An 18,906-nucleotide genomic window follows, 5' to 3' on the forward strand; every position below is an offset into this window, starting at 1 on the left:
CAAACCAAGATCACATAGTGGAACAGTGTTTTGGTGTGGAAATGGTTTTGGAAATAGATTTTTGCATATTTCCCTTGAGCACATATGACATGACTTAGAAATGAGAGGTTGTAAAAATTATAAACTTGTCAAGTAATTTTGAATATTTGCTTTTTAAGAAAGCACTTAGAGTATTATTTTAGTTTTAATATTTTTTGATGCTCAAGAACATAGCTTTACTTTTAAATTTTTTTTAGTGACATTTTTTAGTATTACTATTACCAGGCATTGTACTAAGCACTGGGGTAGATACAAGCTAATCAGGTTGGGCACAGTCCCTGTTCCACATGGGGCTCTCCCAGTCTTAGTCCCCATTTTACAGATAAGGTAATTGAGGCACAGAGAAGTGAAATTACTTGCCCAAGGTCACACAGCAGGCCAGTGGTGGGGCTGGAATTAGAACCCAGGTCCTCTAACTCTTAGGCCCGGGCTCTCTCCTCTAGACCATGCTGCTTCTTTTTCATAATGGTGTTTGTTCCATTGTGATAGTTAAGTGCCTACTATGTGCAAAGCACTATGCTTAGCTCTGGGATAGATCTGATACAGTCTAATCAGACACAGTCACTGCCTCCCATGGGGCTCACAATTTGAGAGAAGGAGAACAGATATTTATTTCATCCCCTTTTTGCTGATGAGGAAATTGAGGCTCAGAGAAGCTAGGTGACTTGCCTAAGGTTACAAAGCAGCCAAGTGACAGAGCCAGAAAGAGAATGAGAGAAGCAGCGTGGCTCATTGGAAAGAACCTGGTCTTGGGAGTCAGAGGTCATGGGTTCGAATCCCGGCTCTGCCACTTGTCAGCTATGTGACTGTGGGCAAGTCATTTAACTTCTCTGTGCCTCAATTACCTCATCTGGAAAATGGGGATTAACCGTGAGCCTCACGTGGGACAACCTGATTACCCTGTATCTACCCCAGTGCTTAGAACAGTGCTCTGCACATAGTAAGCGCTTAACAAATACCAACATTGTTATTATTATTATTATTAACCCAGGTGGTCTGGTTCCCAGCCCTGGGCACTTTCCACTGCATCATGCTGCTTCAGCAGTGGCCCTGATGAGAAGAGGACTGAATTCAATATGAATTTTTGGGTCTATATCTGACCCAGCAAAGGCATAGTCCATCGTGTCAAATAGGGACTGATGAAATGTTTTGCAGATTGTTTTGGTGTTAGCTTGATTAACATCGCTGTGTTATCTTCCTTTTGATTCTTTGATTTATGTCATAGTATCTTCGGCTTTAATCAGGACCATCATGTCTTGTTTGCAAAGCACTGATAACGGATCAGATAGTTGGTGGAAAAACAGCTCTAACTGTCCTAGATGAGAGCTGATTGGGAAGGACATATTTTCCAAAAATAAGTGTACATTTGCAAAGACCAGTGAGATCAGCCAATCAACGGTATTTATTGGATGCTTCCTCGGTTCAGAGCTCTGTACTAAGCGCTTGGGAGGGTACACCACAACAGAGTTCCCTGCTCACAAGGAGTTTATGGTCTAGAGGGGATCAGACTATAGCATTTGTGCAAATTATTACAAAGCCCAAGGGGAAGCAGGACTGGATAGAGGAAAAAATGATGGTAAATGAAAGAATATGGAGTGTAAATTGAGGTCATTTTGGGCTTACGATCACCCTGTCCCTTTCCTGCCTCTGAGGTGGGACCATGAAAAAGGTAATGAGTGGGAACAAGTGTAGGAAGGAAGCAGGCTTGAGGTGGCATTTGGGGGTGGGATATATGCCGTGCCAGTCCCACCCTCCATCCCCATCTTCCTTTTGTGAGTCCCCCCTCTAGACTCTCCCAAGGACTTAGTACTGTGCTCTGCACACAGTAAGCGCTTGGGAAATACAGTTGGTTGATTGGTTGAAATCAGATGGCTAAACCAGGGCTCTTTCAATGGGTCCATTTCCCCTTCTGTGAGTCAATCTAGGTTCTCTTGAAAGTTTTGTAGGTTACAAGGCATTCTCAGGCTCTTAGAGGGAGGGATAGAATTCAGTATATTCACTAAATGCACTAGAGAATTCTCTATTTCCAAATTTCCATATTTCAAAACCAAGATCACATAATAGAACATTATTTTGGTGCAGAAATAGGTTTGGAAATAGATTTTTGTCTCTTCCCCTAAGGGCATATGTCTCAACATATGTAAACTCCCCACTTCTAGTCTGTAAACTCTTCCTCTAGACTGTCAGCTGGTTGTGGGCAGGGAAAGTGACCGTTACAGTCTACGCTCCCAAGCACTCAGGAGAGTGTTCTGCACACAGTAAATACTCAATACCATTGATTGACTTGGTCAGCAGCCCATGAGGAAGAGTGCAGATGGGCCAGAGTGCCTCATCCCTGGGAACTTAGGATATGGTCCCTCTGAAATCAGGGGACGGGTGGGCGATTGGGGCACAGGGGGAGCTCAGCTGCTCTTCTTCCAGATACGAATTCCAGAGGCCTCCACACCTTTTTGATGAGTGCATAAATGATGGGCCTGGGAATCAGAAGGACCTGGGTTCTATTCCTGCCTCTGCCACTTGTCTGCTGGGTGACCTGGGGCAAGACCTTTTAACTTCTCTGTGCCTCAGTTATGTCATCTGTAAAAGGGGGATTAAAATTGTGTGAGACCCAAGTAGGACAGGGACTGTGTCCAACCTTAGTAGTTTGTATCTACCCCAATGCTTAGGACAATGCCTGACACATAAGCACTTTACAAATACCTTAAAAAAAATAGTGCCATTCTTCCTGTTTTAGACTAGAAAGCCAGGATTTCAGCTGATCTGTCCCCTTCCCACTACTGTTTGTGTATAGGAGTGAATAATGGTGATATTTAAGGGCACACCATGTGCCAAGCACTGGGGTAAATATAAGATCATCAGGTGGAACACCATCCCTGTCCCACCCAGGGCTCGCAGTCTAAGTAGGAGGGAGTGCGGGTGTTGAATCTGCATTTTACAGATGAAGTAACTGAGGCATAAGAAGGTGAAGTGATTTACCCAAGATCACAAAGCAAACAACGGTTGGATTTGATTAGAACCCAGGTCCCCCTGACTCCAAGGCCTGTGCTCTTCACCATTAGGACTAGATTGTGGAGGCAGTGGGTGAACATGACTATTTGACGATGGTATTTATAAAGCACTTCCTATGTGTCAAGCACTGTTCTAAGCAAAGGGGTAGATACACGGTAATCACGTTGGACACAGTCCCCGTTCCATATAGGTCTCAGAGTGTTTATCCCCATTTTACAGATGAGGGAACTGAGTCGCAGAGAAGAGAAGTGACTTACCCAAGATCACATGGCAGACAAGTGGTGGAGCCAGGATTAGAACCCAGGTCCTCTGACTTCCCGGCTCATGCTTTTACCAACTAGACCATGCTGCTTCTTTGAGGAAGTCTCAGTGACATGGAACAGGCTGAGTTGGGGAAGGGCAACTGGTGGCCAGATCTAACATTTTTGGGGCAGGCCCAAGATTTTGCTAGCATTCTTGGCCAGTTGTCCTAGGTAATAGATGTGGATCGGGTTCTGTAGAGTTGTTGGTTCTTTTAAACTACTATACCAGTTGCCCATTTTGCCATATCATTCAAACATGAGCTCTTTCAAAGACCTGGAACCTCAGGAGCACTTTGGAGGTTAGCAGTCATTAGAATTTTCTCATGCAGAAAAGTAAAAATTTATTTTAAATTTAGAAATCTAGAAATGGTGACAGAAAGGTTAAACAAGTTAGAGAGACACTGAAAGCAGGCTAAAATGGAAGGCAGTGTGGGTACACCCATTTAATTTCCCATTGAGTAACTATTTTATGTTAAACTTAGTTCATCCCCAAATCTTTTTCTTCCTTTGGAAATTTTCTTCAGTCAGATTATTAAAATGAGAACAAAATGCACTGCTTTTAAAGAATACCATTTATGAAGCCACATATAGTCAGTTCTGGAACATGAGTGGTTTTGAAGATGCTTATTCTAAGGAAAATTTACATATAGGCACCCAACTGTTTCATCCTGTATGACAGTGTGTTTTACTCAGGCACGCAATGGTGGAAGAACCTTCTCTAATTCTCCAGCATTTTGTCCAAAACACAGGTTTTAGAGCAGACTATTGTGAGATCACCTAAAGTGTTTAGAATTGATAAAGTGAGGCCTTTAAAAAAAAAAAAATCCTGGCGTGAAACCCCAAGACATTTCAATCCAGGCCTAATTAGCTGTAGTATTGAAGTAATCATGGTTGCCAGGGTGACCTAGGCCCCAGGCCAAATGAAATATTAATGACATTGCTTAGTACTTTTGGAATCAGTTGAGAACTTCTTCTCCAAATCCATGCCAAGCAGTCTGGGACTGTTCAAAGCCAAAAATCTATTGGGTTTCAATGGAGTCATTGAACTTGGACTTAGGAACATTGCATTTAGGAATTTCACATAGGAAAGAAAGCTGGGGAATGAGGAACATCATCCAGAGATTGATCAATCAGTGGTATCTATTGAAGCAGTGTGGCTCAGTGGAAAGAGCCCAGGCTTGGGAGTCAGAGGTCACTGGTTCAAATCCCAGCTCTGCCACTTGTCAGCTGTGTGACTGTGGGCAAGTCACTTAACTTCTCTGTGCCTCAGTTCCCTCATCTGTAAAATGGGGGTTAAGACTGCGAGCCTCACATGGGACAACCTGATTGCCCTGTATCCTACCCCAGCGCTTAGAACAGTGCTCTGCACATAGTAAGCATTTAACAAATACCAACATTATTATCTATTGAGCATTTACTATGTGCAGAGCTCTCTACCAAGCACATGGGAGGTTACAATACAACAGAGTCTGATACGGTCCCCTCCCACAGTGAGCTTACAGTCTAAACAAGAATATAGATAGATAACCTTTGGTTTCTCGAATCTCCTTCCACCCTTGGGGGAATTCCATAACTATGGGGCTTAATTCCCCTCATCGTCAAAGCCTTTATGAAATCACACTTTTCAAATGACTGTTGTTCTCCTAAGGTCACAACTTTCCATCTCCCACCTCAGTTCTCTGCATCGCTTATGTATTCACAACTACATATACCACTATTGACTTGAATGATCACTTATTTCAGCACTTATCCACATATCCATCCTTCCATTCTCAACGTCACAGCACTTATGTGCATATCTGTAATTTATTTTAATGTTGGTCTGTCTTCTCATAGACTGTAAGCGCCTTGTGGCAGGGAATGTTATATTCTTCCCAGTGCTTAGTACAGTGGTCTGCACACAATGCTTGCTTCTCTTTTTTCCCCCCATCTGTAATTAGCTTGTTTCAGCCTCACCTGCTAGATTATAAACCCCTTGCAGGTGTCATGTCTTCTCTCTGTACTCTCCCAGGTGCTTATTACAGTGGTCTGCACCAGTAGGACCTCAAAAAATAGTCATGACCTGGCCTGGGAGTCAGAAGGACGTAGGATCTAATCCTTGGCTCCACCACTTGTCTGCTGTGTAACCCTGGGCAAGTCACTTCTCTTCTCGGGGCCTCAGTTCCCTCATCTGTAAAATGGGGATTAAGAATGTGAGCCCCATGTGGGAACAGGGACTGTGTCCAACCTTTTATCTCTCTCAGTGCTTAGTACAGTGCCTGGCACATAGTGAGCACTTAATATTCTATAAAAAATATTAGTTTCACCTATAGCAAATTAGGGAAGGATGACAATAATGAAAAACTGAACTACTCTTCTTCTCTCCCAAACTCACTCTTCCTCCTAACTTTCCCATCCCTCTTGACAAACCTCCATCCTTACTGCTACTCAAGTCTGCAATCTGGATTTATCTCTCTATTTCAACCCGTTTAAGCAGTCACCCGCATGTTCAGCCAAGCACTAAATCTTGTTCAGTCTATCTCCACAACCTCTCCAGAATTCACTCTTTCCTCACCGTCCAGATTGTTACCATACAGCACGGGCCTGGGAGTCAAAAGGACCTGTGTTCTAATTCCGGCTCCATCCCAAGTCTACTGTGTGACCTTGAGCAAGTTACTTCACTTCTCTGTGCCTGTTACCTCATCTGTAAAATGGGCATAAGAGTGTGAGCCCCACGTGGGTCAGGGACTGTGTCCTACCTGAGAAGCAGCATGGCTCAATGGAAAGAGCCCGGGCTTGGGAGTCAGAGGTCATGGGTTCGAATCCCGGCTCTGCCACTTGTCAGCTGTGTGACTGTGGGCAAGTCACTTAACTTCTCTGTGCCTCAGTTCCCTCATCTGTAAAATGGGGATGAAGACTGTGAGCCTCACGTGGGACAAGCTGATTACGCTGTATCTACCCTAGTGCTTAGAACAGTGCTCTGCACATAGTAAGCGCTTAATAAATACCAACATTATTAACATTATTATTATTATTATCTGATTAACTTGTACGTACCCCAGCACTTAGAACAGTATTTGGCATATAGTAAACACTTAATAAGTACCATGGTAATAATTATAGTATATTGCAATTATATATATTTATAATATGATCAGTATTATATCCCAGCAGCCTCTTCCCTTTCCACTCTATATTTCACTCCACTGCTCGGTCATTGTTCTAACGAAAGTTCTGCACTTGTCTCCCCACTCCTCGAATGGCTGCCTAGCAGTCTCCACATCAAAAAGAAACTCCTTACCACCATCTGATTCAAGGCTCTAATCAGCTTTCTCCCCCTTATCCTTACTTCTCTCCCACTACCACCCAGCCAGCACACTTGGCTCCTCAAATGGTAAAGAAGCAGCATGGCTCAGTGGAAAGAGCCCGGGCTTGGGAGTCAGAGGTCATGAGTTCAAATCCCGCTTCTGCCACTTGTCAGCTGTGTGACTGTGGGCAAGTCACTTCACTTCTCTATGCCTCAGTGACCTCATCTGTAAAATGGGGATGAAGACTGTGAGCCTCACGTGGGACAACCTGATTACCCTGTATCTACCCAGCGCTGAGAACAGTGCTCTGTACATAGTAAGCGCTTAACAAATACCAACATTATTATTATTAACCTACTCACTGTCTCTTGCTCTCACCTCATCTGCCCTTAACCCCTTGTTCATGTCCTCGCTCCTGCCTGCAAAACCTCTCTGCCCCACTACCTACATATGATAATAGAATTAATCATTATTATGGTATTTAAGTCCTTACTAAGTGCCAGGCACTATACTAAATGTTGGGGTGGATACAAGCAAATCGGTTGGACATAATCCCTGTCCCATGTAGCGCTCACAGTCTCAATTCCCCTTTTACAGATGAGGTAACTGTGATACAGAGGAGTGAAGTGACTTGCCTAAGGTCACACAGCAGACAAGTGATGGAGCCGGGACCCGTGACCTTCTGACTCCCATTCCCTAGCTCTATCTGCTACACCATGCTGGCACATAATGAGCACTTAATATTCTATAAAAAATGTTTCACCTTTAGCAAATTAGGGAAGGATGACAATATTGAAAAACTGAACTGCTCTTCTTCTCTCCCAAACTCACTCTTCCTCCTGGACTTTCCCATCCTTGTTGACAAACCTCCATCCTTACTTGTTACTCAAGTAAGGCCCTACTGAAATCCTGTCTCCTCCAGGAAGTTTTTCCTGATTAGCCTCTCATCCTCCCATTCTCCCCACCAGTATTTTTCCTCCTGCCTCACCCATGCACTAGTTGCATCAGCATTCATGTATATTGTTGCTATTACTGTTGTTATTTTTAATGGTACTTGAGTGCTTACTATGTGCCAAGTACTGTACTAGGCACTAGAGTAGACATGAGATACTCAGGTTAGACACAGTCCCTGTCCCACATCGGGTTCCCAATGTAAATCAAAGGGAGGAGGATTGAATCTCCATTTTTCAGGTGTTAACTGAGACTCAGAGAAGTAAAGTGGCTCACCCAAGGTCATACAGCAGACAGGTGTGGAGCTGGAAATAGAACCCAGGTCCTAAGTCTCCCAGGCTTGTACTCTTTCTACTAGGCCACACTGTTTCTCACTTGGGAGAATTCAACGCAGCACAGTTGGTAGGCACATTCCCCTCTCACAAGGAGCTTAAGGTCTAGCCGGGGAGACAGAAAAAGATTATCTGATTCATCTCTCAGAGCTCCCTTGTTAGAACACTAGTTGAAGAGCAAATGCACAAGATAGATTTGTGGTTTTAGCCTTTAAAGAAGGCCAATTTTGCAAAGCGGCTTTGTTGCTTTTGCAGAATAAATGCTGGAAATATATTATGGAGCCACAGGAACAAAGTGCTGACTCTCCTTAGAGCATAAAGCATGGATTTGATCTCTTAACCGCCCGCCAAGAGTAGGAATTCAGATGTAAAATAAAAATGTGTCCTGACAGACATGATTGCCTCAGTGTTTTGTAATGGTAATAAAGCCAGGGATATCTTCCCCTTTTATGGTCTCCATCCATCTTATATTAAAGCATTTATAGCAGAATTTACAGTGTCTCCTCACAATACTATCCTCACTGGTAAAGAAACAGAAGCACAAAGAGAATTAGAACTGGCCTGGGCCATATGGCAATTTGGTTGGAAAGCTGAGATAGACTGGTTTGTGGAGTTTGAACCTATTGCTTCACCTACAGAACATTGCCAAATCATTAGTTTGGGGTTTTTTAAGCACTTCTAACTGCTAGGCACTTTACTAAGTGCTGGGTTAGATACAAGCTAATCAGAGTGGACACAGTCCATGCCCACATGAGGCTCACAGTCTTCATCTCCAGTTCACAGATGAGATAACTGAGGCACCGACAAGTGAAGAGACTTGCTCAAGGTCATGCAGCAGACAAATGGCAGTGATGGGATTCAAATTTTGGGTTCTCTGACTCCCAGACCTGTGCTTTATCTACTTGGCCACCTCTGCATCCAACAGAAACTCCTAATTCTTTGCTTTAAGACACTCAGTCACCTCAACCCTCCTACTTCACCTTGCTACTCTCCTACTACAACCCAACCAGCACACTTCGCTCCGCTAATGCTAACCTTCTCATTCTACCTCAATCTCGTCTATTTTGCCACTGACCTCTCGCCCACGTCCTGCCTCTGGCCTGGAATGCCCTCCCTCCTCAAATCTAACAGACAACTTCTCTCTCCGCCTTCAAAGCTCTACTGAAGGCACATCTCCCCCAAGAGATCTTCCCCCACTGAGCCCTCCTTTCCCACTCCTTTCTGCATCGCCCTGACTTGCTCCCTTTGCTTATCCCCCCTCCCAGCCCACAGCACTTATGTACAGCTCTGTAATTTATTTATATTAATGTTTGTCTCTCCCTCTAGACTATAAGCTCACTGTGGGCAGGGAATGTGTCTGTTTAATGTTACATCGTACTCTCCCAAGCGCTCAGTATGGTGCTTTGCATACAGTAAACTCTCAAAAGATATGATTGACAATGAATAATTGACCATTCATTTATTCAATTTTATGAAATCTGCCCTGCTTCTGGAGGAATAGAGGTGGTTCACAGGAGAGTGGGGGCTGGGGAGGGGGTCATCTTAGTTGCGAAGTGGGTGACCGTATTTTGGGGTGGTAGTCAAAGCAGGGAAAGAGTATCTTCTTGGCAGCTTTCAGTTATGTGAAAACTCAGTTCCTGTCTTCGGAGAACATCTAATATAGAAAAGAGTGGGAATGGGGCATCTTAGATTACCTTAGCAATGGCTTTCAGCCCCCATGAAAGCTAGGGTTTAATTGAAGCAGCGTGGCCTAGTCGATAGACCATGGACCTGAGAATCAGAAGGACCCGAGTTCTCATCCCATCTCTGCCGCTCGTCTGTTGTGTGACCTTGGGCAAGTCATGTAACTTGTCATCTGCAAAATGGAAATTGTTAATCATATTTGAGTGTTTACTGTGTGCACATCACTGTCGGGGCTCAGTGGAAAAGAGCCGGGGCTTGGAAGTCAGAGGTCATTGGTTCGAATCCCGGCTCTGCCACTTGTTAGCTGTGTGACTGTGGGCAAGTCACTTCCCTTCTCTGTGCCTCAGTTACCTCATCTGTAAAATGGGCATTAACTGTGAGCCTCACGTGGGACAACCTGATTACCCTGTATCTACCCAGTGCTTAGAACAGTGCCCTGCACAAAATTAGCACTTAACAAATACCAACATCATTATTATTATTATTAAGCTCTTGGGAGAGTACACCATAGCAATATAACAGGCACCTTCCCTGCCCACCATGAGTTTACAGTCTAGAGGATTAAGGCAGTGAGCCCCATGTGGGACAGGGACCGTGTCCAACCTGATTAGCTTGTATCTACCCCAGTGTTTAGTACAGTGTCTGGCACATAGCGCTTAACAAATTCCATTAAAAAAAATTGTACCTCTATATATTTAGCCCCAGGGCCTCTTTACTTGCCATGTTACTTATGAAAGTTAAAAGAAAACCTATAGTTTAGATTTTTAAATATCTTAGAGGAATTAAACATCCATCATTCCAACAGTATTATGCTAGTATGGTGCTCTTTGCAATAATTCTGCTTTACCTGAAGATGCTGCTGAAATGTTAATATGACAGTAGTATTTCCACACACTCAACTTGAGTTTTGTAAAATTACAAATTGCCCCCTGAACCCAGTAACCTCTTTGACAAAAATCAAGCAGGCTTTCAGGTAAGGACAGTTTTGGGAATGGTAGGCCAGGAAGTGGGAGTTCGGTAGGAATTCCACTCAGGGAAGTTGGGGCAGAAATATGACTCAGGAGAAATGCCTTGACAATCACGACTCCAATGAAATTGTTTACATTTCTGAGTAGGCTTTTTTTTTCGGTCTTTGGCTATGAATATTCCGTGGTGAAATCCACCCTTTAAAATAGCAAAAGCACCTGCAACTCTCTGAGGTTTGCTTTTTTTTCTTTTGTTTTTCAGAGATGTGAAAGCCAAAACTGGAGAATGGTTTTTGGAGGAGCGGGCCAAGAAATTTCCGACTGAAGGTAATCCCAATGAACATTAATTATTATTATTAATGTTGTGTTATTTATTAAGCCTTCTTATGGGTGAAGCATTCAGGCAGAGAAGCAGTGTGGCTTAGTGGAAAGAGCACGGGCTTGGGAGTCAGAGGTCATGGGTTCTAATCCCACCTCCGCCACTTATCAGCTGTGTGACTTTGGGCGAGTCACTTTACTTCTCTGTGCCTCACTTACCTCATTTGTAAAATGGGGATTAAGACTGTGAGCCCCACGTGGGACAACCTGATCACCTTGTATCAACCCAGTGCTTAGAACAGTGCTTTGCACATAGTAAGTGCTTAACAAATGCCATAGTTATTATTATTCCAGCAGGTTATGAGGTTGGCCATGCTGCCCATTCCACATAGGGCTCACTATCTATCTTCTCCCCATTTTACAGATGAAGAAACTTATGCTCGAGGAGGTTCAATAACTTGCCCAAACTGACCCGGTATTGCAGTGGTGGGCCCAAGGTTAGAACCCAAGTCTCCTGATTCACAGTCCCATGACCTTCCCATAACCTACACATTAAGTTTTAAAGACTTCAGAATATAAGTGCTTCTAAATATTTGCTGGACAGTGCCTAGCACCTAATAATGTAAATAAGAGCTCCATTAAGACAAGGATTGTACCTGACAATGAATGAATGGCCATCTATGTTGATTTACATCTGTGGGCCTTTGGCTTGAAAATATTAACAAAACCTTCTATAACTGCTGAAGCTGTGTAAACGAAAAGCCTTGGAAAACTTGCAGGTTATTTAATGGTAGAACAGCGTCCGGAGCAGTGAGCAAAGATAAAAGGCGAGACCTAAATGGACAGTAGATTTGCGGATGTCCTAGTAAAAATATCAAGTTTGGCAGTCTTCCCAGGAGTGGGGAAGAGGGAAATCGAAAACAGGCTAGGAGTCCCACGAGAGGGACTGTGATTATTTTTCTTTAAGATCTCTGATTGTGGAAATGACATTCTTTGATGTAAGAAACCCAGGTAGTCCTCTTCTGGACCATAAGCTCCTGTTGGGGAGGGAATGTGTCTACCAAATCGGTTGTATTATTCAATCAATCACTCATATTTATTGAGCTCTCACTGTATGCGGGGCCTGTACTAGGTGCATGAGAGAGTGCAGTAGAAGAGAGTTAATAGACACGTTCCCTGCCCACCACAAGCTTACAGTCTAAAGGGGGAGACAGACATTGATATAAGTAAATTTCAGATATGTACATCAGTGCCGAGGGGTTGTGGGAAGAGTGCGTAGAGGGTGCAAATCCAAGGGCAAGGGTGATGCGGAAAGGGGTGAGAGAAGAGGAAATGAGGGCTTATTTGGAAAAGGATTCTTGGAAGAGATGTGGTTTTAATAAGGCTGTTGTCCTCTCCCAAGCACTTAGTATAGTGCTCTGCATAAAGTAAGTGCACAATAAATATCATTGATTGATTACAGATAATCAGTTGTACTTGAGTGTTTACTATGTGCAGAGCACTGTACTAAGCTCTTGGAAGAGTACAGTACCACAGAATTAGCAGACATGTTCCCAGCCCATAATGAATTTACGGTCTAGAGGGAAGCTTACAGCCTGTAGGGAGCTTACGGTCTAAAGGGTGGAATAACTCCATCGATGTCTATTCTGGGGGGAAAAATGCGGTTTGGGGTAGAGAAATTAGCCCATTGGGAGGAACAAAGGTAGTGAGTTCGGGGAATTGCAGGAGAGTTGGGGCCAGATGGAGGAGAAACTTGAAGCTGATTCTATGGAGTTTTTACCTGATGAAAGGAGGCACGGGAAGCTGCGGAGGATTTTGAGGAGAGAAGAGCTATTGGCTGAGCGGAGCTTCAGGAAGGCGGTCTGTGCGACAGCACTAGGTGTAGGTTAGAAGGGCAGAGGCTGGAGGCTGGGAGGCCAGCCAGGAGGTTAATGCCATAGTCTAATCGAAGTAAGACCAGAGCTTGCTTGTTCCATGATGAGAACCTTTTGAGGGGAGAGAATGGGGTGGATCTGGGAGAATCGGGCAGTAGGTTGCATGGGTTCTAATCCCGGCCTCTCCACATGCCTGCTGTGTGACCTTGGGTAAGTCACTTCATTTCTCTGTGCCTCAGTTACCTCATCTGTAAAATGGGGAATGAGACTGTGAGCCCCCACGTGGGCCAGGGACTGTGTCCAAACTGATTTGCTTGTAACCACCCCAGTGTTTAGTATAGTGCCTGGCATATAGTAAGCACTCAGCAGATACCGTAATTATTATTATGTGAATGCTAAATTACAGCTGGGCTGGTGGTATCAACTGGGATGGGAAAGTTAAGTTGGGACGTGGGTTTAGGGGGAAAGGTGAGTTTGAAGCACAGCAGGACATCCAAGTGGACGATGTCTTGGAGACAAGGCGATGCAAGATTATAGGCCAGATGAGAGGTCAGGGCTAGAGAAAGAAAGATTTGGGATTCGACTGCATAGAGGTGGTAGGTAAAGCCACATTGGAGAAGGAGCATGGCATAGTGAAGAAGGAGCGTGGGAATCAGAAGGTCATGGGTTCTAATTCCAGCTCTGCCACTTGTCTGCTGTGTGGCCTTGGGCAAGTCATTTCACTTCTCTGGGCCTCAGTGACCTCATCTGGAAAATGGGGATTGACACTGTGAGCCCCACATGGGACAGGGAGTGTGTCCAAACAGATTTGCTTGTATCCACCCTAGCGCTTAGAACAGTGCCTGGCTCATAGTAAGCATTAAAAAAAAAAGCCATATTATCATATTTATTATGAGTGGTTTATGGCTTATCTCTGGTTCTTAACTATTGTTTGTCAACTTTTATTTGCTTTGTCCCAAGCTCTTCGCATAAGCCCTCCAAGACCATGAATGTACACTGTGTTTTTGGTGTGTTTCTCCATCTACTTTGCTCACTGCCTGATAAGTAGGCACTTGATCAGGTTATTCGATGTTTGATGCTGATTCTGAATCTGACTGCTTGAAATGCAGATCTCAAGGGTATTGTTATGTTAAAGCAAGTTCTCAGCATCATTGCCAGTGAGGCAAAGAAAATGATGAAGCAGCATGGCTCAATGGAAAGAGCATGGGCTTGGGACCCAGAGGTCATGGGTTCAAATCCCAGCTCTGCCACTTGTCAGCTGTGTGACTGTGGGCAAGTCACTTCACTTCTCTGGGCCTCAGTTCCCTCATCTGTAAAATGGGGATGAAGACTGTGAGCCTCACGTGGGACAACCTGATTACCCTGTATCTACCCCGGCGCTTAGAACAGTGCTCTGCACATAGTAAGCGCTTAACAAATACCAACATTATTATTATTATTATTACCCTCTTCCAATAAAATAGTAGCATAGGGTGCTTCGTTAGGCCCTTGTGGCATTCTTAGTTGAAATGCCTTCGTGAACCTAAATCTAGCCAGTTTCCAGTCGAGCCTGAGAGGAGGGAGGTGGGAGAGATTGCTGCCAAATTCTCTTTACCACCTCAGTTCACAGTACCCTGCGTGTTTTGTTGTATTTAAAGTCAAAACCACAGGATGTGAAAAAGGCGTTTATGTTTTAGCTGCTTGATGCTGGGCTGTGCCACTTGAGGCCTGAACAAAATTAGCCACCTAATATCCAAAAAGTTGAATTTGGATCAAAGTTTCTGATTCAAACCAAAAAATCTTCAGGCTTACAAAAAGTCTTCAGGAGCAGAGAGAATGGGCATCTAATGTGGCTGAACAGGAACTTAGTGAATTATGGAGCTGGTCATAGTAGTAGATTGTAATGCTATTTATTAAGTATCCCCCCGAATGAAATGCGCTCTACTAAGAGCTTGGGTAAGTTCGACAAAAGAAAGGGATATGTTCCCTTCCCACCAGGGTCTATACTCTGCCAGGGAAGACAAACATAAAAATATTTGAACCAGGCGTAGTCATGATAATTGAATATATAATTGAGTAGAGAAGTCACGTGGCCTAGTGGATAGAGCATGGGGCTGGGAGTCAGAAGGACTTGGGTTCTAATCCTGGCTCCCCCACTTGTCTGCTGTGTGACCTTGGGCATGTCACTTTGCCTCTCTGTGTCTCAGCTTCCTGTTCTGTAAATTGGAGATTCAAACTGTGGGCCCCATGTGGGACAGGGACTGGGTCCAACCTGATCATCTTATCTCTCCCCCAGCACTCAGCACAGTGCCTGGCGCATAGTAAGGGCTTAACAAGTACCATAAAAGCAAAGCAAACAGACACATTCCCTGCCCACAACAATCTTACAGTCTGGAGGGGAAGACAGACATGAATATAAACATAAATAAGTAATTTGTCCTGAGCATGATGTCTTTTAGTCACTGTCTAATTTATTTTAGATTATTTCCCCCATCCCTTTAGGAGGTGAGGAGACATCGATGCAATGTATGTGAACACAGTCAGTTTGTATGATGGACAGGAGGCACAGGGCAGGGGAACCACTCTCCCAAGAAGCACTGTGGCCTGGTGGATACAGCACAGGCCTGGGAGTCAGAAGGGCCTGGGTTCTGTTCCCAGCTTCCCCACTTGTTTGCTGTGTGACTTTGGACAAGTTCACTTCATTTCTGTGTGCCTCAGTGACCTCTCATGGAAAATGGGCATTAAGATTGTGAGCCCCATGTGTGGCAGGGAGTATGTCCAACCTGATTTGTTTTAATCTACCCCAGCACTTAGAACAGTGCTTGACACATAGTAAGCGCCGCTTAACTAATACCAACATCATCATCTTCATTAACACATACCACAGTTATTATTGGTATTTTTATTATTACCAGAGCTAAGCCAGCACAGGAGCAGGGAATGTGAAAGAGCAGGCAGAGAGAGGGCCCTCTCCTGCCTTGTCGCACTGCCTAATACTAGACTTGAGGCCTCTTGCTGACCTCTTGACCCATCCCACTTCAGCCACACATCTGTATCTTCAAACGTCCAGCTCATCCTGGACACTGAACCGTCTCTAAACCTCTATCCAACTACAGTCACTGCGCCCTCACAGCCTCACCCTCTGATCCTGACTTCATCCCCCTCTGTGACTTAGACTCCCTCCTCCTGTCTCTCTGAGTCTATCCCATTGACACCCAACAAATCAATCAGTCAATATTTAATGAGCGCTTGCTCCTTGCAGAACACTGTACTAAGCAATTGGGGAAGTACAGTACAAAAGAGTTGGTAGACTGGTAGATGCATTCTCTGCCCTCAAGGAGCTTGCAGTCTAAGCAGGCAATGCGTCTGTTGCTATATTGTACTTTCCCAAATGCTTAGTAACAAGTGACGTGGATTGGGTCCAATGTGATTAGCTTGCATCTACCTCATTCGCTTAGTATTCATTCATTCATTCATTCATTCATTCAATAGTATTTACTGAGCACTTACTATGTGCAGAGCACTGTACTAAGTGCTTGGAATATACAAATCGGTAACAAATAGAGACAGTCCCTGCCCTTTGACGGGCTTACAGTTTAATCGGGAGGAGACAGACAAAAACAATAGCATTAAATAGAATCAAGGGGATGAACATCTCAGAACAATAGCAAATAAATAGAATCAAGGTGATGTACATCTCATTAACAAAATAAACAGGGTAATGAAAATATATACAGTTGAGTGGACGAGCACAGTGCTGAGAGGAGGGGAAGGGAGAGGGGGAGGAGCAAAGGGAAAGGGGGGAAAAGAGGGATTAGCTGAGGGGAGGTGAAGGGAGGGTTGAGGGGGAGCAGAGGGAAAAGGGGAAGCTCAGTCTGGGAAGGCCTCTTGGAGGAGGTGAGCTCTAAGTAGGGTTTTGAAGAGGGGAAGAGAATTAGTTTGGCGGAGGTGAGGAGGGAGGGCGTTCTAGGACCGCGGGAGGACATGGCCCAGGGGTCGATGGCGGGATAGGTGAGAACGGGGGACGGTGAGGAGGTGGGCGGCAGAGGAGCGAAGCAAGCGGGATGGGCAGTAGAAAGAGTACAGTGCATGGCACATAGTAAGCACTAGAGAAATACCATAAACAAAGAGGTTCTCTCTGGTCTCTCAACTGCTTCTCAGATGTCAGACTACATTACATGTTGCTGTCCAGATCATCTTCTTAAACTGTGTTCTTGAGCCATTGTATTCCCTTAAGTGTGTAGTATGCACTAGTCACATCAAGTCACATCAAGAAGGCACATGTGTCTGTAGGCTGTGAACTGTAAGCTCCTTGTGGGCAGGGATCATGTCTACTGTATTCTATTATATTGTACTTTCCCAAGGGTGAGTTCAGTCCTCTGCTCGCAGTAAGCGCTTAATAAATACCAGTGATTGATTGGTATGTAGTGCTCAATAAATAGGATTGATAGGTCATTTGGGAAACTCACAGATTAAATACTAACATGATATCAAGATTCCAACTATATTTCAAGTTGATTACCTCTTTGATGTTCACTCATTTAAAAAAAATAATGGCATTTGCTCACCACTGGGGTAGATACAAAATGATCTGTTTGGGCACAGTCCATGTGCCACATGGGGCCTGCAGTTTTAATCCCCATTTAAGAGTCGAGATAACTGAGGCACAGAGAAGTTGAGGATTTGATCAAAGTCAAGAGCGGACAAGTGGAGGAGCCCCGAGTAGAACCCAGGTCCTCTGGTTCCCTGACCCATTCTCTATCCAGTAGGACACCCTGCTTCCCCAGAGCAAATCAAACTTTTTGCTGTGTGACCTGAACGCGCCACTTTCGACTGTTAGAGCTGTTCCACTAGCACCACCTGCAGCAAGTAAGCAGCTGGCAAGACAGTTTTCAAAAAATATGAGGTCTTGAGATATAGAGTTTCACAGCATGGCCTAGTGGAAAGAGCACGGGCCTGGGAATGAGAGGACCTGAGTTCTAATTCCTGCTCCATCATTTGTCTGTTGTGTGACCTTGGACAAGTCACTTCACCTCTCTGTTCCTCAGTTACCTCACCTCTAAAATGGGGATGAAGACCATGAGCCGATGTGGGAGAGGGATTGCGTCCTACCCAATTACCTTATATCCAGCCCCGCCCTTCGTATGATGCCTGGCATATTGCGCTTAACAAATACCATTAAAAGTGGCAATATTCATCCAGTCACATTTTCATTAGATGAGATGTGCGAGGGGAATGAACACTAGGGGAATACCCAAATAGCTGGTCTATGGTGAGCCAAAATAGGGTAATCATAACCAGAAGAAATGCTATAAAGTCAGATTTCAAATGAGGTGGCAAGGTAACGGCTGCATAGGGTGCACACAGAACAGAATACAAATCAGCCTGTTGCACAGCAGTTGGAAATGGGGTTTCCATAGGAGCAGAGGCTTCAGGAATATCAGAACTCCGAGAGAGAAATGAGAATGGCACCAGATTGTGTGGGAACAAATGCAACACTTTACCATTGGATAATCCTTTCATGCCAGTGAAAGGACTTGTCAGTCACCCATAAACACCAGTTAAAAATTCCGTGGACAGTAGTAGTATCTTTGAGCCAGAATTGCAAACATCATGCATGTATTTCTCTCTCTCATTTGGTGGTATTAAGTCCCTTCTGATTGCAAAGCACTAGTACTAAGAGCTGGGGAAAAAGACAAGGCTAAAAATTAGACCCAGTTCCTAGTCTCCAAGGAATTCACCATCTAAGAACAGTGGCAAGGGGAGAAATTGGTAAAAGATGGCCAGAAAGACAGAAATACAGAAACAGTAAAAAATAAGGACAGTAATATATACAAGCCTAAAATAACTTTGTGAATAAAGGAGTAGAGTTTGAGATTATTCACTGCTCAGCTAAGGCTGTTCAGATTCTGAATGCTAACTATTTTTTTAATGGTATTTAAGTGCATACTATGTGCCAGGCACTGTACTAAGCACTGGGGTAGAGTCAAGGTAATCAGTTTGGACACAGTCTTTGTCCCACATGAGGCTCACAGTATTCCCATTTTACAGGTGAGGTAGCTGAGACACGAAGTGAAGAGGCTTTCCCGAGGTCACACAGCCGACAAGTGGAGGAGCTGGGATTAGAACCAAGGTCCTTCTGACTCCCAGGCTGGTGCTCTCTCCAC

The 18,906-nt window shown here is 44.3% G+C and overlaps 1 protein-coding gene across 5 annotated transcripts in view; it reads left to right on the forward strand.

Annotated features, from left to right (window-relative positions):
* Positions 1 to 18,906, forward strand: part of SYTL3 (synaptotagmin like 3) — a 106,592-nt gene that overhangs the window by 34,940 nt on the left and 52,746 nt on the right. For all 5 annotated transcript variants that reach the window (XM_039911139.1, XM_039911141.1, XM_029052326.2 and 2 more), the window contains one exon: positions 10,831 to 10,895. In XM_039911139.1, the coding sequence (XP_039767073.1) occupies positions 10,831 to 10,895 (65 nt within the window). The remainder of the gene's footprint in view (positions 1 to 10,830; positions 10,896 to 18,906) is intronic.

The sequence above is a fragment of the Ornithorhynchus anatinus genome, chromosome 2, assembly GCF_004115215.2.
Source record: "Ornithorhynchus anatinus isolate Pmale09 chromosome 2, mOrnAna1.pri.v4, whole genome shotgun sequence".
NCBI classification, from domain to species: Eukaryota; Metazoa; Chordata; class Mammalia; order Monotremata; family Ornithorhynchidae; genus Ornithorhynchus; species Ornithorhynchus anatinus.